Genomic DNA, 27,980 nt, shown 5'->3' on the forward strand with positions numbered 1-27,980 from the left:
CATTGAATGTTGCCATGTGCTACTATGAGAAACGTTTTACCGTCTTATGTGACATAATCCTCCCTTCAACTCTGTGAAGCGAGGAGGAGTGGAGCAGAGCTCTGAGAAGCAAGATCTGTTGAGCACCCAGTATGAGATAGGCTCTCTGTACACACTCTACATACATAATCACTTGACCGTAACCTCTCTCAAAAGGAGGTATTATCCCCACTTTACAGATGGGAAAACTGAGTCTCAGAAAGATTAAGAAAGTCTTACAAGATCCCATGCTCAAATGCTTTCTATTACAAAGTCATTTATTTGGGCTTCCCTGAAGGCTCCGATGGTAAAGAATCTACCTGAAATGCGGGCAACATGGGTTCGATCCCTGGGTTGGGAAGATCCCCTGGAAAAGGGAACAGATACCCACTCCAGTATTCTTGCCTCGAGAATTCCATGGACAGAGGAGCCTTGTGGACTACAGTCCATTGGATCACAAAGAGTTGGACACAACTGAGGGACTAACACACACCTAAAGTCATTTAGGGACTTCCTTGGTGGTCCAGCGGCTAAGACTCTGAGCTCCCGATGCAGGAGGCCTAAGTTTGATCCCTGGTTGAGGAACTAGATTGTGCACAACACAACTAAGACTCAGCACAGCCAAATAAATAAAAATAAAGATTAAAACAAACAACAGTCATTTACGGGGACTTGTTCACTGTGAAATCTGTGAAGTGAGCAGAGCCACACTTCAGGATAACGGCTCCTCTCTTCTCCCTTCTTCATCCCCTTTTCTACTCTCTCATTCCCTTGCCATCTCTTGCAGGAAGGCAAAAATGGCCGAGGCTACAAAGCCACACAGCGGTGGCAGATCCTTGACTAATACCCAGATCTGTCTGCACCCCCTAAGCATGTGTCCTCAGACTGTGCCAGACAAGCTGGAGAGAGATTTCAGCTTGCCCAAGACGCAGGCAGAGAAAGCAGAAGCAGAGGCAGGAACAGAAGCTGGGTGTTTCTGCCCCACATCTCTGAGGAGAAGGAACCCAGCCCAGTTCTGGGGGCCAGGCACTGCCACAGCTTAGGAGCTGCAGCTCTGTCGACTCTGGGCAGAGTCTGACCGAGAGCAGCTGAATCGAAACTTTCGGCTCCAATCTGATGTGACTTCTTGTTGGCAGTTTTGGCAGCTCTTGTGAGGTTCTCTTTTTAATGAAGAGATATTAGTCACAGTATCTTACGTACCTTTTCAGGTGAATCCCATGATCATTGGTGGAGCTCTTGCCGACGTCCAGAACCACCTGAGGTGTCTATCTGCGTTTCCTCATTTAACTCCTTCTATTGTCGTCTGAGAATGCTTAATTGTTCCCATTTTACAGAAAAGCAGAGGAACAAAGGGGATTGTCCAGATCACTTGCCTAATACATTGTATTATTACGGCTGCAATTCATTGGGCATCTATGAAGCGTGGGCACTGAACCAGGCACTTTCTGTCCACTGTCTCTCACTCTCACAGCTCCCCTAAGATGGGAGAGATCATAGCAGTTTTGCAAAGGAGGAAACTGAGGTTCAGAGAGGTCATCCAGTCAGGTTAGGATTAGAATTTGGAGCCCAAGGGCAAAAACTTTTTCTTTGTTGCACAATTTGTAAAAGCCTTGTTTTTCAACTTGGATTTTTGTGTTGATAAATTGAGCGCTTGGAAAAAAACTGGTCGAAGCTAGACTTGGGCTGGAGTTTACACTCTATGACTTCCTAGTAATTGTGACAGTCGCTCATTTGTTTAACCTCTATGAGCGTTAGTGTTTCAACTATACACTGGGGACAGGAAGAGCTCCTGCCACACAGCACTGTCGTAAGGATTCAGTGACACCTTGCAGGTCAAATGCTTTGCACAATGCTGGGCACAGGGCAAATACTCAACAGCAGTTGTTATCATGATTGGCCAGAGAACACGGCATTGAAAAGAGGTATCAGGTCCCGGCCTGACCTCCACTTAGGGGACTACAGATGGAAACATCAGGGGGGGTAGCTGCTGGGTAGAAGAATCTCCACTCCTTCCCATGGCCAGGTTACTTCCCTCCCATTGGAAGACCTTGGCCTGGGTGGGCACCAGGCAGAGAAAAGGATGGCGAGCAAGACCCACCTCCTACAAAGAGTTGTGTTTACCATGTGCTGGGCACTCTTCTAGATTCTCTGCAGATGTGAACTCATTTAATCTTTATAATGTCAGTGCAGAGGGTGCCACTGTTCCCTTCATTAATGAAAGTGAAAAGTAAACTTAAATGACCCCCCCTCCCCCGCCAGGTCCCACTCTGACCCTTAGGGCACAGCCACACCAAGCCTACAGCCCTGCCTCCCTAAGGCAATGGGCACCAGGTCATGGATGCCCCCCTGTGACGCTGTGCCCCTCCTCCTTGATGCTCAGACACATGCTTGGTAGGAAGAGCTCTCCATCACCCAAGGGTGACATTCATTTTGTGACTGATCCAGGGTGCTGCTTCTCCCGCTTCACCCTCCTTCCTCCTTTTGGTAATTTCTGTGGGATAAACGACAAGTGACAAAGATACTCAAGAAGGAAAAACTATGTGAGAAGAAGTAGACCTGGGCTTCAGTTCCAGCTGTAGCTATAGACACACCCCTTACTATTAAATAGCTCTGGGTCTCTGCAAGTGATTCATCTTCTGGACATTTTTCATCAATAAAGCAGAGATAATATCGACATCATGGTTTTCTCATGAGGATCAGACAGAAGCACATGAAATTTATAGAATAATGCCCAACTCCTCAATTACTAAGCTATTGCTATGATCTGGCCATTTATTTGTAGCCTTAAGCTCTGGTCTGGCTGTTCACCCAGGAAAGACTCATTTGCCCTGAGCCTCCCTGTTTTCCTGACCTGTAAACTGGGGGTTGAGAGCGTGCAACCTGCCTTGTAGGATCACTATGAGAGTTGGGAGAGGTCTTGCATAAAGCTCAGCACACAAAACGGCTCCACCAACTGTGTACTTTACTCTGAGCTTATCATAATTCTCCCAGGAATTGAAAATTGGCTCAAACTCCCAACAACCACTGGCATTTCTTCCCAGTCACAACTCGTGGGGGAGAAATATTTGGATGTTTCTCTTTCATAAACATAAGAACTGCCCAAGAGACATTTGAAGTTTTTAAAAGCTTTTAGACAACCACCTTAGAGAAGAACTGCCCACAATAAAGCAAGTCTGAGGCTGGCCCGTGAAAAATAAGAAAATCAGGTGCTTCCTCTATAACTCTGTTTTAAAAATCTTCTCCTTCTCTCAGAAAGTTAATGTTAATCAAAACTTAATAGGATCCTAGCTACTTTCCCAGCTCTCAGGTGTGATGAAAAGAACATGGGGTTTAAGGTCAGACAACCTGGGGTCAAAGGCAGGTCTGGGACTGTTGTGTGATTGTAGGTAAGACAGTTACCCTCTCTGAACCTCAGTCTCCTCACTTAGAAAATGGGAAAAAGAATCATATCAATGTCATAGGAATGTGAGCAAAGTCAAATGAGATGTGAAAACAGTCTGTAAAATGCAAAACACTATGAAAATGTGAATTGTTATTATTTACCATTAAGAGAAATGATATCCTATTTAACGCTCAATCCCAGTAAACAGAGTCCCTCAGGAAGCCCCGTATCTCTGTGTCCTCCTCCTTTTTAAGTTGGAAGTTGCTATTTACATTTTAGCAGTCTTTTCACATCTGTATCTGCTATTATGTCATTTCAAATTGCTTTGGAAAGAGGCAAAGTATAAAAACAAACAACAACTCCCGGACCATTTATCCTCTGCTCTCAGTTGCATTTGCAAGATGGCGGTAGGATCAGATTTGCTGTCTGCAGCCTGGAACCCAGGACTGGTTTCTCTGGTTGAAGGTAGCCACTTATCTCAGGAATCGAATCAGAAATGATACTAACCAGCCCTAAAGGAAACTCTCCACCCCAACCACAGTTACTCAGCCAGGGGGAAGCCTGATCCCAAAAATATTGCCTTGAATCCTCTGGTTTCATACCTTCAACCTCAAAGCATAAATCTGCATTTTGTTTTCTGTAGAATTTTTAGAAGCAACGTGTCTTGTTGAAACTTTGCTTTCTCCACCTACCAGTTTACCATCTATATAGAGATGGAGCCAGCCTGTAACGGGTTTAAAATGAGACAGCCAGGTAGGCGAGACACTCAAGCAATCTCAGCGTTTTAAACACAGAATACATGTTACACAAACACCATTCATAAACCTGAGTCACAGACTTCAGATGGAAGCTGGTACATGTATAAATAGCCTGTGTATGTCAAACACAAGAAAAGAAGGGAAGCTGGGGGAATAAGGTCAAAATCATGGTGCCCAATTTAAACATAATAAAAATCTCAGCCTTGTCATTATTTACAACCCCGAGTACAACTCCTACCCAAGAAGGAGAGAATGTCGAATGGAAAATTCTAAATGAACTAATGTCCTCGTGTTGAACCAAACAGCACGAATGATGCAGCATCATCAATGTAGCTATAGTTATGTTGTCTCACTTCTCAGCAGCCGGATGCCCACAGCACAGAACTGCCACACCAGCTCTTTCTGGCCTCGGGACTGTTTGGGAAGCCTTAAAAGTTAGTAGTTTTGACTAGTGTTGATTAATTGACTCGCCTCCAATGGCCCTGTGATGGTTTGGGATGGCAACAAAACAGTACAGTTTGTGGTGGCAAAGAATTAACACTTTGAACATGTCATCAGTATTTTAAAAAATCATTTTTCCTACAATTCCCCCCCTTCCCACTTCCCAGCCCCCACTCCTGATTTTGACCATAATTCTTTACCAACATACCGCCCCCAAACTCAGTTCCCAACATCACTGGGCTCTTACAAAGCAGAGCAGAAAAATAGACACCCTTGCAGACTCAAGGCTGGTTACAGCCCAAGGCAAGTCTGCACACCTTCCAGGCCCCGCCCATCGAAGTGAAGGGCGTGGCCAGGGCTTGGAAGAAACGCAAAGAGTCTCAGGTAAGTCCATGACATCCTTGAGATCTTCAATCTGTCCCACAGATGCAGCCTTGACTCTGGGTCACCCAGTTCCTCAGAGGGCACCCTCCAGCCTTCCAGCCATCACACCCACAGACCAGGAACGCAGCATGAACTTCAGGGAGCCTTTCAATAAAGGGGATTCAGGAAGCAGCAATTCTCCTTCAGAAGAGGTTTCGTGTTTCATCACCCCACGTGCCCCTGCTGCCCAGAAGGGATCTACAGGCCAAGTGTGGGGTGCGAACGCGGAAGACTGGTACACAGGGCGACAACACGTGTGACAGCGGGCTGGCTCGGCCGCTGGCTGCTGCCTGCTTCCGGCTCCCAATTCCGAGTATCTGCCCATCTCTGTCTGTCACATCCCCACACTGGTCCCTGCTCCCGTCACCAGCAGGATGGACTGCACAGCCTCGGGCCTCTCCCATCTCAGTCTCTGTGGAGTGCGTGGTCTTCGAGTTAAGAGCTCACTAAAGTGTAGATCATGCTGGATGCAAAAAGAAGAGGAAAAAAAGACGGCATTAGTGGGAGCCCTCAAAGGACTTAGACGGCCCTTAAAAGAGGCACCTTCCAGAAGCCAGACCCCTGGCTTCTTTCTCATTCCTGTCACTAGAGTAACTTATCTGCTCCCCAAACTCTTCCCTCTTCTACTTCCCACCTCGTGTAACCATTGTTATGAGGCCACACTGTGCCCCTTAGATGAGAGATATGACTGCTCTGAGCGTCTCTCATTATTCTCAACAGGATAATGATTATGCCTGCCATTCCTCTTTTCTGCAATTGCAGGGCAGGTCCCCAGGGGTCTGGGGTACCGTGGATTCTTTATGCCACCAGCTGCCACATGCATATGTGATGGCCATGTCCAGGGGCTCCCAGATTATGCTGGTTAATATGTCAGTGCTGGGGAGAAGCTCACCATCATGACTGTAGGGACATGTGTGTGAACACAGGCCCTCTGGGCTCACAAACTAAATGAATTCGTAGCTGGTTAATTCCCCGGCCCTCTTGTTTTTAACAAAGTCCAGGCATTAAATATGCATTAAGAGCCATGTGTCCTATGGTGGTGTGACCACCGAGGAGGGGGTCACGCATCCCTGTGCTCTTAGAAAGGGATGCAAGCTAATTCTGCAACAAGGAAGAAGGTTCTATACCAAAATATACACTCTATCTGGCAGAAAGAAAAACAACTCTTTTACAATATAGAGAGAAGAAAGGAAAATCTAAGAAACAAAACCAAAGACAATGAAACTGAAGAATTTTGCTTCTAACCTTCTCCAGCTGCAAAGCCCCAACAAGGCCCTTCTGAGAAGCTCAAGTTCTGCCTTTGAGAATCTGGTACGCGTCATGCTCACAGAGCCTCACCGGTCAGGTCTGGAGCTAGAGCGGTCTTATTTGACATGGGAAAATACGGGGGTCAGCTGAAAAGCGGATCACTCAAGGTCACACAGCAAGGCGAGGAGCCACGTCCCAACACCAAAGCCAGTGCTCCTTCCGTTATAACACTGAGCCTCGCAGTATGTGTTCACTCACTTTCCTTCCCTCGTTCATTCAGTATTTATTGAGTGTCTCCTGAGTGCCAGTCCCTATTCTCACTGCTGGGAAACAATGATGGAGTATGCAGCCCCATCCACTGCACTGAGGGAGGGTGTAGTTAAGCTGTAGCAACAATAAGGATTGAGCAAGCACCTACTATGTGCTGGGCACAACCAGGGCACTGCAGATACAGAGATGAATGAAACAGATGAAGTCTCTGCCATCAAGTACATCATAAATAACATAACCAGAGTGAGAGAAATGAACAGGAGGGGAGGCAGGCACAACCCAGAGCAACTGGTTAGGAGGGTGGTGCTCCTTAGGTATTAGTATCATTCTGGTTTACACCCTTAATTTGAAAAGGCCTTTATGCCGAACAGGCAGAATCCTCACTGGACTAACCAGTTTCTGTTGGTTTTGATTTTAATATTAGCATTAGTATTAATATTCAGTCAGTTCAGTTGCTCAGTTGTGTCCGACTCTTTGTGACCCCATGAATCGCAGCATGCCAGGCCTCCCTGTCCATTACCAACTCCTGGAGTTCACCCAAACCCATGTCCATTGAGTCTGTGATGCCATCCAACCATCTCATCCTCTGTCGTCCCCTTCTCCTCCTGCCCTCAATCTTTCCCAGCATCAGGGTCTTTTCAAATGAGTCAGCTCTTCTCATCAGGTGGCCAAAGTATTGGAGTTTCAGCTTCAGCATCAGTCCTTCCAATGAATATTCAGGACTGATTTCCTTTAGGATGGACTGGTTGGATCTCCTTGTAGTCCAAGGGACTCTCAAGAGTCTTCTCCAACACCACAGTTCAAAAGCATCAATTCTTTGGTGCTCAGCTTTCTTTATAGTCCAACTCTCACATCCATACATGACCACTGGAAAAACCATAGCCTTGACTAGACGGACTTTTGTTGACAAAGTAATGTGTCTGATTTTCAATATGCTGTCTAGGTTGGTCATAACTTTCCTTCTAAGGAGTAAGCATCTTTTAATTTCATGGCTGCAATCACTATCTGCAGTGATTTTGGAGCCCAGAATCTATAAGATCTTCTAGAACTAACACCCAAAAGAGATGTCCTTTTCATTATAGGGGACTGGAATGCAAAAGTAGGAAGTCAAGAAACACCTGGAGTAACAGGCAAATTTGGCCTTGGAGTACAGAATGAAGCAGGGAAAAGGCTACTAGAGTTCTGCCAAGAGAACACACCGGTCATAGCAAACACCCCCTTCCAACAACACAAGGGAAGACTCTACACATGGACATCACCAGATGGTCGACATCAAAATCAGATTGATTATATTCTTTGCAGCCAAAGATGAAGAAGCTCTATACAGTCAGCAAAAACAAGACCAGGAGCTGACTGTGGCTCAGATCAAGAACTCCTTATTGCCAAATTCAGACTGAAATTGAAGAAAGTGGAGAAAACCACTAGACCATTCAGGTATGACCTAAATCAAATCCCTTACAATTACACAGTGGAAGTGAGAAATAGATTTAAGGGACTAGATCTGATAAACAGAGTGCCCGATGCACTATGGACGGAGGTTTGTGACATTGTACAGGAGACAGGGATCAAGACCAACCCCAAGAAAAAGAAATGCAAAAAAGCAAAATGGCTGTCTGAGGAGGCTTTACAAATAGCTGTGAAAAGAAGGGACACAAAAAGAAAAGGAGAGAAAAAGTATTAATATTAAGTAAGTAGCCCCTATCCTGGGGTTTCCTGGGTGGCGCTAGTGGTAAGGAATCCACCTGCCAATGCAGGAGATGAAAGAGACTCTGGTTTGACCCCTGGGTTAGGAAGACCTCCTGGAGGAGGGCATGGCAACCCACTCCAGTATTCTTGCCTGGAGAATCCCATGAACAGAGGGGCCTGGTGGGTTACGGTCCATAGGCCTGCAAAGAATCAGACACGACGGAAGCGACTTAGCACACATGCACAACCCCCATTGCATGTAACCTGCAAAGGTCTCCTGCTCCACAAGGCAACCTGAGGAGGGGGTGGCACTGGATGCTGGGGTGGTTCACGTGGCATAGGGGGCAGAGTCCAGGCTCCGGGGTCAACTGCTAACTGTCAGTTAGGACCTTCGACACATTTCTTAATCTCCATGATGTCGTTAGGAACCCATCGGGAACCTCAAACTGTAAAATCCAAACCCCCTCCTTTACAGGGTTCCCAGTGGCTGTCACTCGAGTCCATCATTGTGCTCAGCTCAGAAGCAGCTCTCCGTGCATGTGGGTCCCCTTCTGTCCCTGTGAAAGTGGCCTGGGCTGATAGTCCTGTGCTCACCACAAGCCCTGGATCTAAGGAGGTGGGAGCCCCTGAGGCACAAGAAACAGGGTCTGTGAGGAGCTCTGAAGAGCACCAAGAAAACAGATTCAACAAAGAAGGCAGAACCCTGATTGCCAACCAGGGTCACAGTGAGGGGGAGAAGCAGTTGTTTCCCCTTTTGTTTTGGAAACAAAGTCATTAACAAACGTAACATAAAGGCAGAGTCAAACTGAACTAAAGGACAGACAGTCAGACAGAATGTCTGGAACATGGTCAGTTACAGGATGATCACAGCCATCTAACAGGCAGGAGCCCCAGCACTGCCCCCACAGCTCAGCAGACAGAGAGCAAAGTCATGAGGACTCCTATGCCTTCTTCCCTCCAGCACCTTAGGTTCCAGCAGTTACTGCAACAAAACTGAAATGAGGGAGCTGGATCTGCCATCCAGACTAAAGCGGATCCCCAGTGAACAGGGCAGGATGGGGGGAAAGTTCTTTCCTTGTTCTGCTGGCTTTGAAGAGGGACAACAGTGCCTCTGGGGACAGGCCCCTCACCTGTGATTCAGCAGCAGGGACTGCCCGCAGCCCCACAAAGAAGCTGAGCACACTCCAGCGAGGAAACCTAACCTCCCTGTTAGCCCAAGGTGAGCAAATCGCTAAGTCCATGAAACCTTGAGTCACCTTCTGCAGGCTTCCCAGTCTGAGCCAGCTTTCATTAAGACACTTGGGCCAATCTGCTGGGCACCTTGGAAAGCTCCAGAGAGGCTTCAGAGACCCTTAGGCTCCTTTCAAATTGAAATAGGCAATGGACCAGGACATTCCATCCAGGAAGAGGACGGAAGTGTCACCCTGAGCCTGAACCAACCCTTGACTCCAACAAGACTGTGGTAAAAAAAAAAAAAAAAAAGAATGTGGTAGAATATTCTGAATCACCTCCAGGGCTGAGTTATTCCAGAAGGAGTTATAGATGCAGCGCTTCTGAGTCTTCTGGACCCTGAGGATGCAGAGACGAGAGGTGGACCAAGCAGCATCTCCAGGATGATGTGTAGCCCTGCAATTCTGAATCAGCAGATCTGAGACCAAGAATCTGCTCTATTAAAAAGCACACCCTTTTCACCCCCTGATCCTAAGGCAGAAGATCCAAAGACCACATTTCAATAAAGACTTTCCTAAAGATTCCCCTAAAGGAAATCAACCCTGAATGTTCACTGGAAGGAATGATGCTAAAGCTCCAATGCTTTGGCCACCTGATGGGAAGCGCCAACTCATTGATAAAGACCCTAATGCTAGGAAAGATTGAGGGAAGGAGGAGAAAAGGGTGCCAGAGGATGAGAGGGTTGGATGGTATCATGGACTCAATGGACGTGAGTATGAGCAAACTCCGGGAGATGGTGAAGGACAGGGAAGCCTGGCGTGCTGCAGTCCATGGGGTCTCAAAGAGTCAAACACAAATAAGCAACTAAACAACAACAACAACAACAAAGATTTTCTAAGAGCCACCAGTTAAGAGCTCAGTCTTTGGGACTGAACTTGAGAGGGACTTCCAGCTTTGTCACTATGAGCTGTGACTGTGGGAAAATGATCTAATGTCTCAGACTCAGTTTTCTCATTGTCAACATGAGGGCAATAATAACATTTAGCTCATACACTAGGCAATATACATCATGCACTTAGCTCAAAGCATGGCTTGGCTTTTTTAAAATTTTTAATTGGAGGATAATTGCTTTACAACATTGCATTAGTTTCTGCCATATATCAACATGAATGAATCAGTCATAGGTATACATATGTCTCCTCCCTTTTGAACTCCCCTCCTACCCCATTCCACCCCTTGAGGTTGTCAGAGAGCACTGGGTTTGAGCTCCATGTGTCATATAGCAAATCCCCACTGGCGGTCTATTTTATATATGATAATGTACGTGTTTCCATTTTGCTCTTTTGTCTCTCCCTCTCCTTCCCCATTGTGCCCACAAGTCTAGTCTATGTCTGTGTCCCCACTGCCGCCCTGCAAATGTGAACCATCTTTCTAAATTCCACTCTTTGTGACCCCATGGACTGTTGTCTACCAGGCTTCTCTGTCCATGGGATTTTCCAGGCAAGAATACTGGAGTTGGTTGCCATTTCCTTCTCCACTAAATTCTACATATATGCATTCATATACAATATTTGTTTTTCTCTTTCTGACCTACTTCACATGGTATAATAGGCTCCAGGTTCGTTCACCTCATCAGAGCTGACTCAAATGCATTCCTTTTCATGGCTGAGTAATATTCCATTGTATATATGTACCACAACTTCTTTATCCATTCATCTGTTGATGGGCATCTAGGTTGCTTCCATGTCCTAGCTACTGTATATAGTGCTGCAATGAACACTGGGGTACATGAGCCTCTTTCAGTTATGGTTTCCTCAGGGTTCAGTTCAGTTCAGTCGCTCAGTCGTGTCCGACTCTTTGCGACCCCATGAATTGCAGCACGCCAGGCCTCCCTCTCCATCACCAACTCACGGAGTTCACTCAGACTCACGTCCATCAAGTCAGTAATGCCATCCGGCCATCTCATCCTCTGTCATCCCCTTCTCCTCCTGCCCCCAATCCCTCCCAGCATCAGAGTCTTTTCCAATGAGTCAACTCTTTGCATGAGGTGGCCAAAGTACTGGAGTTTCAGCTTTAGCATCATTCCTTCCAAAGAAATCCCAGGGCTGAACTCCTTCAGAATGGACTGGTTGGATCTCCTTGCAGTCCAAGGGACTCTCAAGAGTCTTCTCCAACACCACACTTCAAAAGCATCAGTTCTTCGGTGCTCAGCCTTCTTCACAGTCCAACTCTCACATCCATACATGACCACAGGAAAAACCACAGCCTTGACTAGACGAACCTTTGTTGGCAAAGTAGTGTCTCTGCTTTTGAATATGCTATCTAGGTTGGTCATAACTTTCCTTCCAAGGAGTAAGCGTCTTTTAACTTCATGGCTGCAGTCACCATCTGCAGTGATTTTGGAGCCCAAAAAAATAAAGTCTGACACTGTTTCCACTGTTTCCCATCTATTTCCCATGAAGTGATGGGACCGGATGCCATGATCTTCGTTTTCTGAATGTTGAGCTTTAAGCCAACTTTTCCACTCTCCTCTTTCACTTTCATCAAGAGGCTTTTGAGTTCCTCTTCATTTTCTGCCATAAGGGTGGTGTCATCTGGATATCTGAGGTTATTGGTATTTCTCCCAGCAATCTTGATTCCAGCTTGTGTTTCTCCCAGTCCAGCGTTTCTCATGATGTACTCTGCATAGAAGTTAAATAAGCAGGGTGACAATATACAGCCCTGACACACTCCTTTTCCTATTTGGAACCAGTCTGTTGTTCCATGTCCAGTTCTAACTGTTGCTTCCTGACCTGCATACAAATTTCTCAAGAGGCAGCTCAGGTGGTCTGGTATTTCCATCTCTTTCAGAATTTTCCACAGTTTATTGTGATCCACACAGTCAAAGGCTTTGGCATAGTCAATAAAGCCGAAATAGATGTTTTTCTGGAACTTTCTTGCTTTTTCCATGATCCAGCAGATGTTGGTAATTTGATCTCTGCTTTCTCTGCGTTTTCTAAAACCAGCTTGAACACCTGGAAGTTCACGGTTCACATATTGCTGAAACCTAGCTTGGAGAATTTTGAGCATTACTTTACTAGTGTGTGAGATGAGTGCAATTGCGCAGTAGTTTGAGCATTCTTTAGCATTGCCTTTCTTTGGGATTGGAATGAAAACTGACCTTTTCCAGTCCTGTGGCCACTGCTGAGTTTTCCAAATGTGCTGGCATATTGAGTGCAGCACTTTCACAGCATCATCTTTCAGGATTTGAAATAGCTCAACTGGAATTCCATCACCTCCACTAGCTTTGTTCGTAGTGATGCTTTCTAAGGCCCACTTGACTTCACATTCCAGGATATCTGGCTCTAGGTCAGTGATCACACCATCGTGATTATCTGGGTCGTGAAGATCTTATTTGTACAGTTCTTCTGTGTATTCTTGCCACCTCTTCTTAATATCTTCTGCTTCTGTTAGGTCCATACCATTTCTGTCCTTTATCGAGCCCATCTTTGCATGAAATGTTCCTTTGGTATCTCTAATTTTCTTGAAGAGATCTCTAGTCTTTCCCATTCTGTTGTTTTCCTCAGGGTATATATGTGCAATAGTGGGATTGTTGGGTCATTTGATAGTTTTATTGCTAGTTTTTTAAGGAATCTCCATGCTGTTCTCCATAGTGGCTATATCAATTTACATTCCCATCAACAATGCAAGAGGGTTTCCTTTTCTCCACACCTTCTCCAGAATTTATTGTTTGTAGATTTTCAATGATGACCATTCTGACCAGTATGAGGTGACACCTCATCATAGTTTTGATTTGCATTTCTCTAATAATGAGTAATGCTGAGCATCTTTTCATGCGTTTATTAGCCATCTGTATGTTTTCTTTGGAGAAATGTCTGTTTGGGTCTTCTGCCCACTTTTTGTTTGGGTTGTTTAAATACTGGGTAAATGCAGCTGCTTTCCGCCTGCCCCAGCCTAACCCAAACTCCAAGGCAGGCCCCTCTTCCTCGCCCGGCTACTGCCAACCAGACCACTTTGAGGATAGTGCTGGGTACCTGGAGATATTGTGGCCTGCTGCAGATAGGGATAGGAGAGCAAAGTGACAGGTGAGACACCTGAGGGATGAGCCCAAAAGGACCAGGAAGGAGGAGGAGACATTTTCAGAAAAGGCACTTCCTGGGGAATCAAACCACAAGACAGTCTGTTTATAGCTATCCACTTCATTAGGATGTTCTACTCAGAAGTGAAGTGAAAAGAGGGGAGACTCTCGAAACAGAATTACAAAGTCAGAATGTTTTATTTAATTAGAGTGCTGTTACATAATATTGGGAGAATTGTGAGCATAAGCATTTAAGGACCCAAAATGCCCATTTGTGAAGCGTGACTGCCCCAGGGGGTCTCTGTTATGGTCCCCAAGAATGCTTTCACATGAAACTGGGGGTCAAGGGGCGATAAGGCTGTGCATCCATGGCCACTGGTGACCTGACTGTCTGAGCTGTGGAGCTGCTGGGGGCAGGGAGCCCTACGGAGGAGTAACCAAGTGCACTTTACCAACAGTCTCCTAAGAGGGGTTGGCAGAATGTGTTTTCACTGTGTAGCTCAAAGGCTGCACCTGTCAGCTGGCAAGGTAGGACCTTGTGCCCCTCCCTCTCCTTCATACAGAAACTGTTAGTTGGCTCCAACCGTCCCTGACAGGCCAGGACTCCAATGCTCAAAGGCCTGATATCCCCTCCACTTGCTACAGGAGTCAAATCCATAAAGAAGAGCAGAAACTCACCAGTAAAGGTAGTAGAAGAAGGAGAGGAGATAGAAGGCCAGCTTACACCATGCCTCCTTCTGACAGTAACTCAAGGTATCTGCGTTCATGACCACCGGTGGGTCATAGGCGAGCTCGGAGCTGTCTGCTGGACAGTGGAAATACCTGCAGGGAGAGCAGACAGGCCGTCATCGGTTCTGAGACCTGGGAGGGACATGGGAAGTCACCCGGGCTGAGTCCTCCTGATGCCTGGCTTCCCTCTGAGGAGTCACTGCCAAGCAGTCATCTGATTTCTGCCAGAATCACTGCCCAAAATACAGCCCAGGACTCACTAAACAGTGGCTCAACCACTATCCTCCAGTAGGTGGTAACACCCGAATACGCAGATCCACCAGCGTCACATTCTCCCCACACACAGGTGATAGAAGGAAACCATGTCACTTGGGAGGTACCAGGAAGAGCCTCCTTTCTCCAGGGATGTGGGTAGGTGAGGGGTGGTCTGTGTTGTGGGCAGGGTGGGGGGGAGTCTGTTATGTGTACAGATCTGGGCATCACCAGGGGCACAGGCGTGTGTGGACGTCAGTTGCATCTCTGCCTCCCAATGTTGCTGTACCATAATTTTACCATAAATATTCATTACTTCGGATTAAACATTAATTCCTTTTGGATGATCCTCCTCCCAGACCCTCTTTTAAAATCCCAGATACTCTGGAAGGGACATCACATTCCCACTTGAGTGCGGAGGAGTTTACAGGTAATTTTCTCCTTGAGAGAAGGACAAAAATGATAAAAAGAACATCGGCCATTGCAGGGAGAGAGCTGCTCCAGAGGGAAACGGGGTGAACCCAGAGAGCGCTGGGAGGAGGGGGCAAACGCAGACTTGGTGTCATCTTCAAAACATCGCCTTGGCGCAGCGTGAACCCGCTGTGCTCACAGGAGGGGAGAGACTCCGGCTGTGCTGGGTGAGACCTCGGGAAGTGGTCAGGCAGGAGGTGAGTCCTGCCCCTGAGGCTGTCCATCTGTCTGGCCCTTACAAAGACACTGCCCCCAGGGTCTCAGCCAGCACCTCATTCAAAGCCAGGGAACAAAGTGCAGCTGAAATCACTCTGCAGCTGCTTTTTTGTCAGCCTGGTGAGGGAATCAGGAAGCCGGGTGCAAATTAGTGGCTCCTGTGAGGCTCTGGGTCCCGCTGTGGTCCTCGAGGGAAATGGAGGACCAGGCGAGGGGTCTGATGGGCTTAATCACACCAGCTTTGAAGAGCATCCCCGTAACGCAGCAACTCCCGGAGCTGGTATTTCAGTTCCCTCTTCATCCCCTTCAGAGGACTGCGCTGACATTATCTGTCATCCACGCTGTGCCGAGAGGAAATCACAAGCCAGATTCAATGACATCTGCCAGCCCTCCAGGCCACTCACCGCTCCTCTTCCTTGGAGCAGATTTCAAAACCTATTTGCTTTTGCTGTGGCCTTGTTCCCAAGTGACATCATTAAGTGGAGGCAAGGGTGGCAGGGGGGCTGAGTGGCTCAGGGACTGAGCTTCTTCAGGTCAGCCATTAACCTCTCTGAACCCCAACTTCCACATCTGTAAAATGGGACTGAAACTGCTTACTCCAAAGGGCTGCTGTGAAAACTGTGTGAAGTGATGGGTCCAAATAATCTCAAAGAACAGATGCTGAACAAAAGTCCTGCCGTTCTACTTGCAATAAAGCAAACTGAGAGCTAAGGCAGAGGGGGCTTTAACTGCCCTAGAAATATCGCTGGGCTGGACCTTCGGAGAGGAGAGGTGGGCAGAAAGGAAAGAGAGGGGGGTTCAAGGACTCTGATTTGTAAAGGACACTTCCCTTCCTCAATCCTTTTTCTTTCATTTTCTGGGTACTTACAAACTGCCAGAACTAGGCTAGATCTGTCAGGGATTCAAAAACATAATGCTAACTTCCTACTGGCAAGAAGATTGCAGTCACTTCCTTATACACGGAAACGTTCCAAGTGTAACGGCATGGCTGGCTCTCCCTCCCTTCCTTTTGGAGGGGTGATAGCCCTAAGAATCAGTGCACTAACCAAACTTTGGCAAATAAATCACATTTTTGATACCCTAGATTAACAACGAAGTGTTTGAAGAACTTTGGGATAAATGACTTTTAGAGGGAGAAGAGCCAGCCGTCAGGTGACAAGGACATGACCTGTGTTCCCTACAGAAATGGACCTGCCATGTCCCAGCTGAGTAATGCTGGGTTGTGACTTAACCTTGGTAAGTCTTTGTGACCTGTGTGTACAACCCACCTTTTTGTTGTGGATATTGGAGGAGGCAGACATGAAAAGTCTCTGGGTGGGTACGCAATCCATTTCAACACCATAATGTTTCTATTTGACTTCTCTTTAAATTCAGATTTTAGTAGGTTCAGTTCAGTTCAGTTCAGTTCAGTCGCTCAGTCGTGTCCGACTCTTTGCGGCCCCATGAATCGCAGCACGCCAGGCCTCCCTGTCCATCACCAACTCCCGGAGTTCACTCAGACTCACGTCCATCAAGTCAGTGATGCCATCCAGCCTTCTCATCCTCTGTCGTCCCCTTCTCCTCCTGCCCCAATCCCTCCCAGCATCAGAGTCTTTTCCAATGAGTCAACTCTTCACATGAGGTGGCCAAAGTACTGGAGTTTGAGCTTTAGCATCATTCCTTCCAAAGAAATCCCAGGGCTGATCTCCTTCAGAATGGACTGGTTGGATCTCCTTGCAGTCCAAGGGACTCTCAAGAGTCTTTTCCAACACCACACTTCAAAAGCATCAATTCTTCGGTGCTCAGCTTTCTTCACAGTCCAACTCTCACAACCATACATGACCACTGGAAAAACCATAGCCTTGACTAGACGGACCTTTGTTGGCAAAGTAATGTCTCTGCTTTTCAATATCCTATCTAGGTTGGTCATAATTTTTCTTCCAAGGAGTAAGCGTCTTTTAATTTAATGGCTGCAATCACCATCTGCAGTGATTTTGGAGCCCCCAAAAATAAAGTCTGACACTGTTTCCACTGTTTCCCCATCTATTTCCCATGAAGTGATGGGACCAGATGCCATGATCTTCGTTTTCTGAATGTTGAGTTTTAAACCAACTTTTTCACTCTCCTTTTTCACTTTCATCAAGAGGCTTTTTAGTTCCTCTTCACTTTCTGCCATAAGGGTGGTATCATCTGCATATCTGAGGTTATTGATATTTCTCCCGGCAATCTTGATTCCAGCTTGTGCTTCTTCCAGCCCAGCGTTTCTCATGATGTACTCTGCATAGAAGTTGAATAAGCAGGGTGATAATATATAGCCTTGACATGCTCCTTTTCCTGTTTGGAACCAGTCTGTTGTTCCATGTCCAGTTCTAACTGTTGCTTCCTGACCTGCATACAGATTTCTCAAGAGGCAGCTCAGGTGGTCTGGCATTCCCATCTCTTTCAGAATTTTCCACAGTTTATTGTGATCCACACAGTCAAAGGCTTTGGCATAGTCAATAAGGCAGAAATAGATGTTTTTCTGGAACTCTCTTGCTTTTTCGATGATCCAGCGGATGTTGGCAATTTGGTCTCTGGTTCCTCTGCCTTTTCTAAAACCAGCTTGAACATCTGGAAGTTCATGGTTCACTTATTGCTGAAGCCTGGCTTGGAGAATTTTGAGCATTACTTTACTAGTGTGTGAGACGAGTGCAATCCCTGACCTCGGACATGGGGTACCTCCTCTCGGCTGCCTCCCCTCGGGCATGGGGTCCTCCTGGCTTCTGCCCCTGACCTCGGACGTGGGGTAGCTTTTAGTAGGTTACCTTTACATAAAAGGACTTTCGTATGTAACTGAATCATCTTCATTCCTCCCTAAACCTGTATCCTGCTCTTGGTCACCTCCTAGCAACCCAGCCTTGACACGCCCCCTCTTCTTCACCTCCTGTTTCCAATTATTGGCCAAATTATGTCCAGTTTACCTCTCCAGACCTCTCCTCCTCTTCTCTCTCCATCCCAACTTCCATTACCTGGGGCAAGCCTTCATTCTTTCCACCTGGAATTTCACCAGAACCTCCTAATTAGATTCCGCCCTTAAAATTTCACCCTCCTACCCAGCCTTCCCACTGCTGTCAGGGTCACCATCCTAAAAATTGGATCCGGAAATGTCATTTTCCTCCTGGAAAGCCCCTGAGAGCGAGCCATTCCCTACAGAAGAAACGTTTCCAACTTCCTGCCAAGTCATTTCAGACCCTCCACACCTGATCCCCAGCTGCCAACCCCATCTCTGCTCCCTTTCATCTCAGGACCCCACAGCCAACCACACTGAACAACCGCTGCTCCCCAGAACACCAGGAGCTCTCTTACCTCTGAGCCTTTGCACAGGCTAGTCCCTTAACCTCGAATGTGCTTTTCCAGATTTCCCAGTGCTGTCCCTCCATTCCTCTACATTCTACCCATGCTCCTCATACACCTGGTAAGAATATATTTCCCTCCACCACTAGGGTATATATTCCTTGAAGGTAATATTATATTTTACATTCATCTTGGAATCCCCCACAGTGTCTGGCCCATAGTATGTCTTCCATATGTTTGCTAAATGAAGGAGTGAATGTTCCAGACGTGACTAAATACAGGCTATACTGTATGGTATAATGACAATGATTAAATGTTTGTGGGGGATCAAAAGTGTGGCTCATTTATCTGTACAATTGCATCTTTTACTACTTTGGTATACGCTTCCCCCACCCCCAACCCACCTTCTATACCCATATGGTGATTCTCTTTTACAAAAAGCCCAAATCATATGATCTGATGCATGGTCTTAGCAGGGAATAGAACATTTAAAATCAGAACTGTCCCAGAAAATGCAGCCCATCTGGTAGGTGGGTTATTTTTATTAAGATATAATTCATATGCCAAAAAATTCACCTTTTAAAAGTATACAATTCAGTGGTTTTTAATATACTCACAGCATTGTACAACATCACCAGTATCTAATTTCAGAACATTTTCATCAATTTTAAAAGAAAACAGTGTACCCATCAGCAGTCACTCCTCACTCCCACTCCCTTCCAGCCCCTGGCAATCACTACTCCACTTTTCATCTCTATAGATCTGCCTATTTTGGACATTTCTTATAAATGGCTTTTTGTGATTGGCTTCTTTCCTTGTGGGTCAGCTGGTAAAGAATCCACCTGCAATGTGGAAGACCTGGGTTCAATCCCTGGGTTGGGAAGATCCCTTGGAGAAGGGAAAGGTTACCCACTCCAGTATTCTGGCCTGGAGAATTCCATGGGGTCGAAAAGAGTATTCTGGCCTGGAGAATTTCCATGGGGTCGCAGAGAGTCAGACATGACTGAGCGACTTTCACTTCACTTCTTTCACTTGTAATATGTTCAGGCTTTGTCCATGGTGATGCACGTATCAGCACTTTATTGGTTTTTATTGCTCAGTAACACTCCATTGTAAGGATATATCACATTTCATTTGTTCATTCATCTTTTGATGGACATTTGGGTTGTGTCTTTGTTGTTGTTTAGTCGCTGAGTTGTGTCTAACTCCTTGCGACCCCATGGACTGTAGCCAGCCAGACTTCTCTGTCCATGGGGTCTTCCAGGCAAGAAAACTGGAGTGGGTTGCCATTTCCTTCTCCAGGGGATCTTCCTGACCCAGGGATCAAACCCACATTTCTTATGTCGCCAGCACTGGCAGGCAGATTCTAGATTGCTGAGCCACCAGGGAAGCCTTGGTTTTGTCTACTTTGTGGCTACTGTGAATAATCCTATCAGATCAGATCAGTCGCTCGGTCGTGTCTGACTCTTTGCGACCCCATGAATCTCAGCACGCCAGGCCTCCCTCTCCATCACCAACTCACGGAGTTCACTAAGACTCACGTCCATCAAGTCAGTGATGCCATCCAGCCATCTCATCCTCTGTCATCCCCTTCTCCTCCTGCCCCCATCCCTCCCAGCATCAGAGTCTTTTCCAATGAATCAACTCTTTGCATGAGGTGGCCAAAGTACTGGAGTTTCAGCTTTAACATCATTCCTTCCAAAGAAATCCCAGGGCTGATCTCCTTCAGAATGGACTGGTTGGATCTCCTTGCAGTCCAAGGGACTCTCAAGAGTCTTCTCCAACACCACACTTCAAAAGCATCAATTCTTCCATGCTCAGCTTTCTTCACAGTCCAACTCTCACATCCATACATGACCACAGGAAAAACCATAGCCTTGACTAGATGGACCTTTGTTGGCAAAGTAATGTCTTTGCTTTTGAATATGCTATCTAGGTTGGTCATAACTTTCCTTCCAATGGCTGCAGTCACCATCAGCAGTGATTTAGGAGCCCCCAAAAATAAAGTCTGACACTGTTTCCATTGTTTCCCCATCTATTTCCCATGAAGTGATGGGACTGGATGCCATGATCTTCGTTTTCTGAATGTTGAGCTTTAAGCCAACTTTCTCACTCTCCACTTTCACTTTCATCAAAAGGCTTTTTAGTTCCTCTTCACTTTCTGCCATAGGGGTGGTGTCATCTGCATATCTGAGGTTATTGATATTTCTCCCAGCAATCTTGATTCCAGCTTGTGTTTCTTCCAGTCCAGCGTTTCTCATGATGTACTCTGCATATAAGCCTTTAATGCTGATCTGTGAGGGTTGAGGCTGTGGTTAGTGGAATCTATAGGAAGAACCTTCCCTTATTGGACTGCTACCTGAGAGCAGCTTGCAGAGAAGGCTTTGGGGTAAGGGTAACCCGGGAAGGGGTGAGAGGAAGGCACAGCTGGCTGGTCCATGTGGGGGATGTCATCTCTACATGGCAGGCTGCCCTAGCAGGAAAGGGAAGGATGGAGCAGTCCCAAGCTGACTTACCTCCAGAAGTGATAGAAGAGTAGAGGGACATTCAGCCCCAGGGTGAGCCACTCCTGAGCACACAGGAACATGATGCAGAAGAGGCTGTGGATGGAATATTCTGGCAGCACCAGCTGAAGAGGAAGCAGAGACATAGGCCTGAGTGAGAGGGAGGAGAAGTCCCACTCCGGCCTCTACAGCATCTGATGTCTGCCTGGATACTGCCTCCAATATACTAATGACACACAGCCCCTACCCCCACACAGCATCACAGAGTCACCGCCCCCGGCCCTTTCTGGTAAGTTCTCCTCTTTATGTGACCAGAGCCATGCTTTATACCTAGCCCTAAATGGACAGAGACCCTCAGCACCCTACATACCAGAACAGGGCACTTGCTTCAGAGGGTCACCTATGGATGACCCCCTAGGAGAAGCAGAAGAGGCCATCCAGCCCCTGTGATGTCTGACCCCGGGCAGGACCCAGTGGAAGAACACTGATAGGGTTTTCAGTGATTCAACAACTGCCCTGCTCCTGTTTCACATATAGAGACTCACAAACCTAAAGCAAATATTAATATGTGTGCATGCGTCCTAAGTCACTTCAGTTGTATCCAACTATTTAGTTCAAATAAAGGAGACTTGGGGAAACAGCATTTTGCTTGATGGTGGATGGATCCAGAAGAACCTGAAAGGAATGACATGTAATGATAAAAGAGGGAAACTTTAGCCTCCAGAGGGAAAAGAGTCCGGTCCAGATCAAGAAGGGTCAGACGGTAGAAGGTGACCAGCAGGAAGACTAAACCTCCCGACCCCAATCTACCCACACTGGTATAAATGGTAAAAAGAGCTCAACGACTGTGAACCACCCCCTCCTAAGGGTGGTTACATCTTAACAGAAAGTAAAGCTGAAACAGAAATCAAAGTGACTATAAAAGAGAAATCTGGTACCCAGGCAAGTAGCAAGGAAACCCTAAAACAGAGATATAAATGCACCATCTTTCTCACTCATAGAGGAATAAATATTTAATGAATGAGTATTTAATGAATGTATACATCTATGTCGGGACGGGGGGTGGTTAGTCTCTGGGCATTGTTTAGACCATGATGAATGCCTTGGTCCAGCTAGCATAGTCTAACCATCCTTCAAGACCTGTCTCAAACACCACTTTCTAATGGAAGCTCTGCCCATACCACCACACTGTCCCCTCCTCCCTAAAGGTCTCAGCCCCATAGTATGCTTTCTGACCCTCACCCAGGGGGATTCTCCACGTCCATGATGGAGTCATGACCTTCCTCCCACCTCTCAACACACCTAGATCTCTTCTAGGATCTACTCCACAAGTCTATAAACTGTCCTGGCCAAACTCTATCTTCTATTCTTTTCTCATCTCCATTTGCAAAGTGCTTTTTTGCACTTAGTAGAGACTTAGCAAGTATTTGACAAAATCAGTTGAACTGACCATGTGCACATGGCTGGAGCATGGCTGGGTGGCATCAGGGATGCAGCCTGTGGCCACAAACCAAAATTCCTCTGGATGGGAAACAAACTGCCTCTAACTCTCCCATCTGGGGGAAAGCACACAACCTCGGTCTCTTTCATCTCTCACTTTAGTCAGATTAGCCAACTGCCCCAGATGACAGATACAGTGAGGGACACGCATTTGGAATAAATACATGCAGAGGCACATGTGGAAGAAACGCATTTTGTAAGTGGCATCTTCTTTCTTCTCAAGTCCAGAGAAGAATGAACTGCATTGACCCACATCTTATAATTCTCAGGCAGTAATCCTAGAATCAACTTACAAGAGCCAGCAGTGACCTCAGTGGGTGAACTGGGCACAGCCAGCCCCTGTGAGCCTGGACCACCTGGTAGGAGGAGGTATGTCCCATTATTTCTCCTCCCAGGACCTTGCAGCCATCTTTACCAACCCCATCTGTGCCCAGCCAAGGCTCCTCCTTACCTCCTCCTGCTTAAAGAGAAAACCCCCCTCCTCCCTCCTCCAGTTCTCAGCCTGCCAGCTCCAGGGGGCAGTGGCTGTGACCTCTACTACTTACATCTCTTCATTTTTTAATCATCAATTTCAGACACTTATGCCGAGGTAATTAACATGTTAAGAGACAGCCACCACGGGCCTGGATCATCCCCGTCTGCAGCTCCAGTGACAAATCTCCGACTGATTACAGGCCCCCTATTCATCACCATCACTGCTTCTCTCTTCGGAGCTTGATTTATAGTGGAAGCTGCAACCTTCTGAGCAGGGAGGATTCGTCACTGTCACCACATGGAGGAGAACTGCTTAATGGAGGCCACCTGGGTGCACAGGGGATAAAAGCTGAGAATCCGTGCTGCTCTTGGTGGCTTCTCCCTGCTGCCTCTGCCTAACACTGAGCAGCACCCTTGCAGGTGGGACAGCAAGGGTGCCCTTTGTGTCCACGCACTGTTTTTCTCCTGCTTCCCCAGGAGGTCCCTGTTCTGTGGCGGGGACTGTTCCTCCTGGACCCAGTGAACCTTGGCCAGGCCACGCGCTCCGAGCCTGCACAGTGGGCGTTACTGCTGCCCCCCACCCCCCAACCACCCCCCTGGCTCCCCTCCACTCCCACCCCCCTGCCCCCGCCCCTCACACTTCCTGCGTCTGCCCTTGGGATGTCACTGGGTGGGGCTGAAGGGCTGTGAGCAGAATCGGCTGGAGGATTTACCAGCCAAGACAAAGTGCTCCGGGGTCTCTTTCTCTCCCCTGTGACACAGCAAAACACACTTAGGGTGGGGGGTCCTCCATCATCCTGAAGCCATAAGTGAGGAGAGAGGTGCTGGGGCAGCCGGGGATGGACACCCAGCATGAACAAGAAAGAAATGCAGTTTGGAGGGTTTGGTTTGGTTTGTGTTTTTGTTGGGTGTTTGGTTTTGTTTTTTATGGTTGTTTGGTTTGTTTGTTTGGCCAAGCCATGCAGCATGCAAGATCTTAGTTCCCTGATCAGAATTCCAATCCACCTGCAGTCTTAACCACTGCACTGCATTCTATGCTACTGAGATTTGGGAGCTGTTTCTTACCATAGCATCATTTAACCCATCTTGTCTGGTACAGAATGAGTAATCAGTGGGAAGAGCAAAGTGGTGACGCCTCCTGATGAGCAGCCCACCCTTGCTTTCACCAGCATTGGGTACACTGAGGCAGGGGCTGAATGATCACCAAGTGGGCATAATGCTTATTTTCCGTGTGGGCTGTTTGGACTAGCTGTCCCATCCCAACCCTGCTTATCTCACTCTTCTACAAAGACTGTCCCTGAATCTCCTGGGCCAACTACAGGAACACTGAGGGGAGCATTGACTGTCCCCCCACCATCCTGAGTCATCCCCTTCAATGGAAAATACTGTTTCCTTCATAAGACAAGTTGTTGAATGGTGCCAATCTCATTCTTTCATACAGCAAACAGAGGAACTGCTTCACACAGGCCCCAGTCTATTGAATTCCTGTCTCATTACGCCTTGCTTTACAGAGTCATAAATACTAAATAAGTGGTCTCAATACAGGTATTGTGAGATTGCTGAAAAGACTGCAATTCACTCCAACCAGGGGGCTCACGGAAGGTTTCGTCATCAAGGCGGAATCCAGGAAACTTGAAAGGATGAGTAAAACCTAACCACACGAGGAAGCTAGAAGTCAGCCCTCCAGGAACAGGAAATGATGGGACAAAAGAAAGAGGTGACAGTCACCACCTGGGCGGGTTCTTCACAAGCCCACCTAAAAGGCTACTTAGTCACCACTGAGTAGATTAAGGCCAGGCCTGATGCGAGCCAAGTTCCGGGTAAATGTTCATTTTATTCCCCTCCTGCTGGGACCCAGCTTTCTCATCCCCCAGGGCTGCAGCCTTGGTGTGTCCCCATCATAAACTGCAGCATATGGGCTGGTCATGAGAGTACAGTGACACCACAGCCTCCTGCCACTCCACCCTGCCCTGATGCTTGCAGAGGTCAAGCATCAGGTGAAGTTCTCGGAGCACACTAGCAAAGCTCAGACACTTGTCAGTGAAGACCTCAAAGGGTTCACCCCCGCCACCACCACCCCCAGCTTCTTCCATGGCCTCTAAGAGGATGGATAGATGAGGATCACCTATCCTGACTCCCTGCCCAGATTCTAGTCCTCAATTTCCAGTTCCTGGCAGATGCTTCCATCCAGATAGTTTGCAACCACCTGGTGCTGAAAGTTCACTCTCCTCCCAGCACCTGTAAACTTTATCTCCTAAATGTCCAATTTTTGCTAACAATAGCCATCTCTGGCTTCTCTGTTTCATCCATTTCTCACCCCACAGTTTCCAAATCTTGCCATTTCTTCTTCACAGCCACTTGGATTTGCTTTCCCTTTTTAAATTTCCCCTACTGGTCTACTTCCCCTACTGGAGAATGGGCCCCAGCACATTCTCCCAAGGCTGGTGCAAGAACTTTCTAGCCGGTTTCTGTCCCTGGACACTGCTCTGTCCAGCAGAGCAGAGCTACCTCTTCTTCCTATATGTGCCACACTCAGCTCAGCTCTAAACTTTCATCCACCACCTATTTCCCCCAGGAATTTTATTTTCTTTCTACTTAAGCATCATCTCATTCATTCATGTATCCATTCATTAGCTGCTTTAGCCCACAGAGATTAGCACAGGAATGATGCTAAAGCTGAAACTCCAGTACTTTGGCCACCTCATGTGAAGAGTTGACTCATTGGAAAAGACTCTGATGCTGGGAGGGATTGGGGGCAGGAGGAGAAGGGGACGACAGAGGATGAGAAGGCTGGATGGCATCACTGACTCGATGGACGTGAGTCTCAGTGAACTCCGGGAGTTGGTGATGGAGAGGGAGGCCTGGCGTGCTGCAATTCATGGGGTCGCAAAGAGTCGGACACGACTGAGCGACTGAACTGAACTGAATAACCTTTACTCATGATGGGAGAATACTGTAATAATGTATCGATGGCTGTCTTATTTCATTGTGGTGGAGAAGGGCCTGGGGGCAGGAAGAGAAGTTCTTCTAACCCCTAAAGGGAGAGAAAAGAGAGAGGGAATGCTTGGAGTTGAAGCAAAGGAATGAAGCTCCCTAGGGAGAGAGTGGATTCCCTAAGACTGGGGAGGAGGAGATGGTGAAGGTGGAGAGGTGGTACCAAGCATCCCTAGCAGTGGGATGCACTCCTGGCTCCCACCAGCATCCCAGTGGGGCAGGATTTCTGAGGGGCTGGGATAAGCCTGGCTGGGGCCAAACACCCTAAGAGCCAAGACACAGAAGCCACGGGGAAGGTCCCAGGGCTGCGTGTAGCTTGAAGGGAGTGTCAGCTATGAGACCACTCATCTCTCAATGAACCCTGTTGACTCAGACAATAAGCTTTTCTGCTGTGATCACATTGAGCTAAAAATATTAGCCCACTATCTCAACATGTTATATAAATTCTTACCAGTTACATAACGATCGACGGTATGATACTGAGAAAAATTTATTTCCCTCATCTGTAAATGCCAACATGTGCGACAAAGTTGCTAGAAGGGACTCAGGGTGTCCTGTGACAGCGCTCTCAAGGCGGAAGAAACATCAAAGCAAGAAAGATGTTGTTGTGGAGATGAAAGTGATCATTATCTTTGGTAACGGTCACATGTGAGCTATTTGCCACGCTCAGGCAGGTAACGTGTCAGTGAAATGTCCCAGAACCCAATTTGGTTTCTTGAGTCTCCATCCGATCTCCTCTGACCTTCCCCCGCTCTGATTAAACCAAGCTTCCAGCTTCACCAAATGGGAAGAAAAACCCACAGCTGTTTAGCAGCCTGCCCCAGTCCTCACCTGTTTTCAACAACAACCCAGTTCCCTGTGTGTCTGTCCTGAGGTTTATCTTCCCCAGGAGCCAGTGACTATGAAGAAGAAGAAAAGATAATGTCTCTTTCATTTGATTGCCCAGCCCACACCAGACTGGCCCTAAAACAGAGATGCCCTTCTGGGATGAGCAGGGCGGAGGCAATCTTCTCATAGATGTCCAGCATGGGGATCTGTTCTCCAATTGTCCCCAAATGAACCATCGTGCACATAATTCACATGAGGAGGAGGAGACAGCAGGATAAGAGGCACAGGATGGCAGCTCAGGAACCTGGGATTTTGCTAAACTGGAAGACTATAAAAAAGCATCCAGGCAGTGTCAGGAAACCTTATTCTGTCTTAGTCCCTTTGCTCAAAGGAAGGCACTTTCTCTTCAGTTGCTCTGGGTAAAGCTCGCCTGGCATGCTGCAGTCCCTGGGGTCACAAAGAGGCGGACAGACTTAGTGACTGAACAACAACAGCAAAGCTCTCCTGGAGAGGGCGCTCCCCTGCAGCAGGGAGGCAAGGGCCTGCACCAGACGGGCCGAGGAGGGCCGCCCAGACTCGCCAGTCAGCCTCCGCAGAGGCAAGGCTTCCCTGCAGCCTCTGCTCCCTCCGGTGGAGGGCTGGCAACCACAGATGGCACAATTAAGGAGGAACATCCCAACAGCTCAGACTTGTGTTGGGCCAACTGGAGTGTTGCCTATTTGATGATGCTGGCATGTCAAGCTGTTTGACCTCCTGAATTCTGCATCAATGTTTATCCAGGATTTTTATGGGGAAAGCAGATGACTCTGGTACATATGCGACTTGGCCAAATAAAAATGCAATTAGAATTGTAATTTAAAGTCACCATAAAATTGGGGGGAGGGGATGATAAATTAGGAGGTTGAGATTAACAGATATACACTATATATACTTTACTATATATTACTAAATATTACTATATATTATATATATATAGTATATATATAGTATATATAGTATACTAAATATACTATATATTACTAAATATATATATATTTACTATATATTATATATATATTATATATATAATATATATATATTACTATATATAAAATAAACAACAAGGACCGACTGGATAGCACAGGAAACTATATTCGATACCTTGTAATAACATACAATGGAAAAATAATCGGAAAAGAGTATATGTGTTTTATATACATATATGTATAACATATATATTACATATA

General features: G+C 46.9%; 1 protein-coding gene across 34 annotated transcripts in view; it reads right to left on the reverse strand.

The window, feature by feature from the left end:
* Nucleotides 1-4,165: 4,165 nt before the first annotated feature.
* The window catches only part of CNIH3 (cornichon family AMPA receptor auxiliary protein 3), a 182,288-nt gene continuing 158,473 nt past the window's right edge, over nucleotides 4,166-27,980 (reverse strand). For 25 of the 34 annotated variants that reach the window (XM_044943124.2, XM_044943122.2, XM_044943131.2 and 22 more), the window contains 4 exons: nucleotides 20,971-21,083; nucleotides 14,153-14,296; nucleotides 9,735-9,795; nucleotides 4,166-5,485 (listed from right to left, as the gene is read on the reverse strand). In XM_044943124.2, the coding sequence (XP_044799059.1) occupies nucleotides 5,357-5,485; nucleotides 9,735-9,795; nucleotides 14,153-14,296; nucleotides 20,971-21,083 (447 nt within the window). In that variant the 3' untranslated portion in view covers nucleotides 4,166-5,356. Of the gene's footprint in view, nucleotides 5,486-9,734; nucleotides 9,861-14,152; nucleotides 14,297-20,675; nucleotides 20,749-20,970; nucleotides 21,084-21,507; nucleotides 21,533-27,980 lie in introns of those variants that run through there. The other 9 variants (XM_006062740.4, XM_044943139.2, XM_006062741.4 and 6 more) reach the window with 6 other exon arrangements.

Source organism: Bubalus bubalis, chromosome 5 (genome assembly GCF_019923935.1).
Source record: "Bubalus bubalis isolate 160015118507 breed Murrah chromosome 5, NDDB_SH_1, whole genome shotgun sequence".
Taxonomy (NCBI): Eukaryota; Metazoa; Chordata; class Mammalia; order Artiodactyla; family Bovidae; genus Bubalus; species Bubalus bubalis.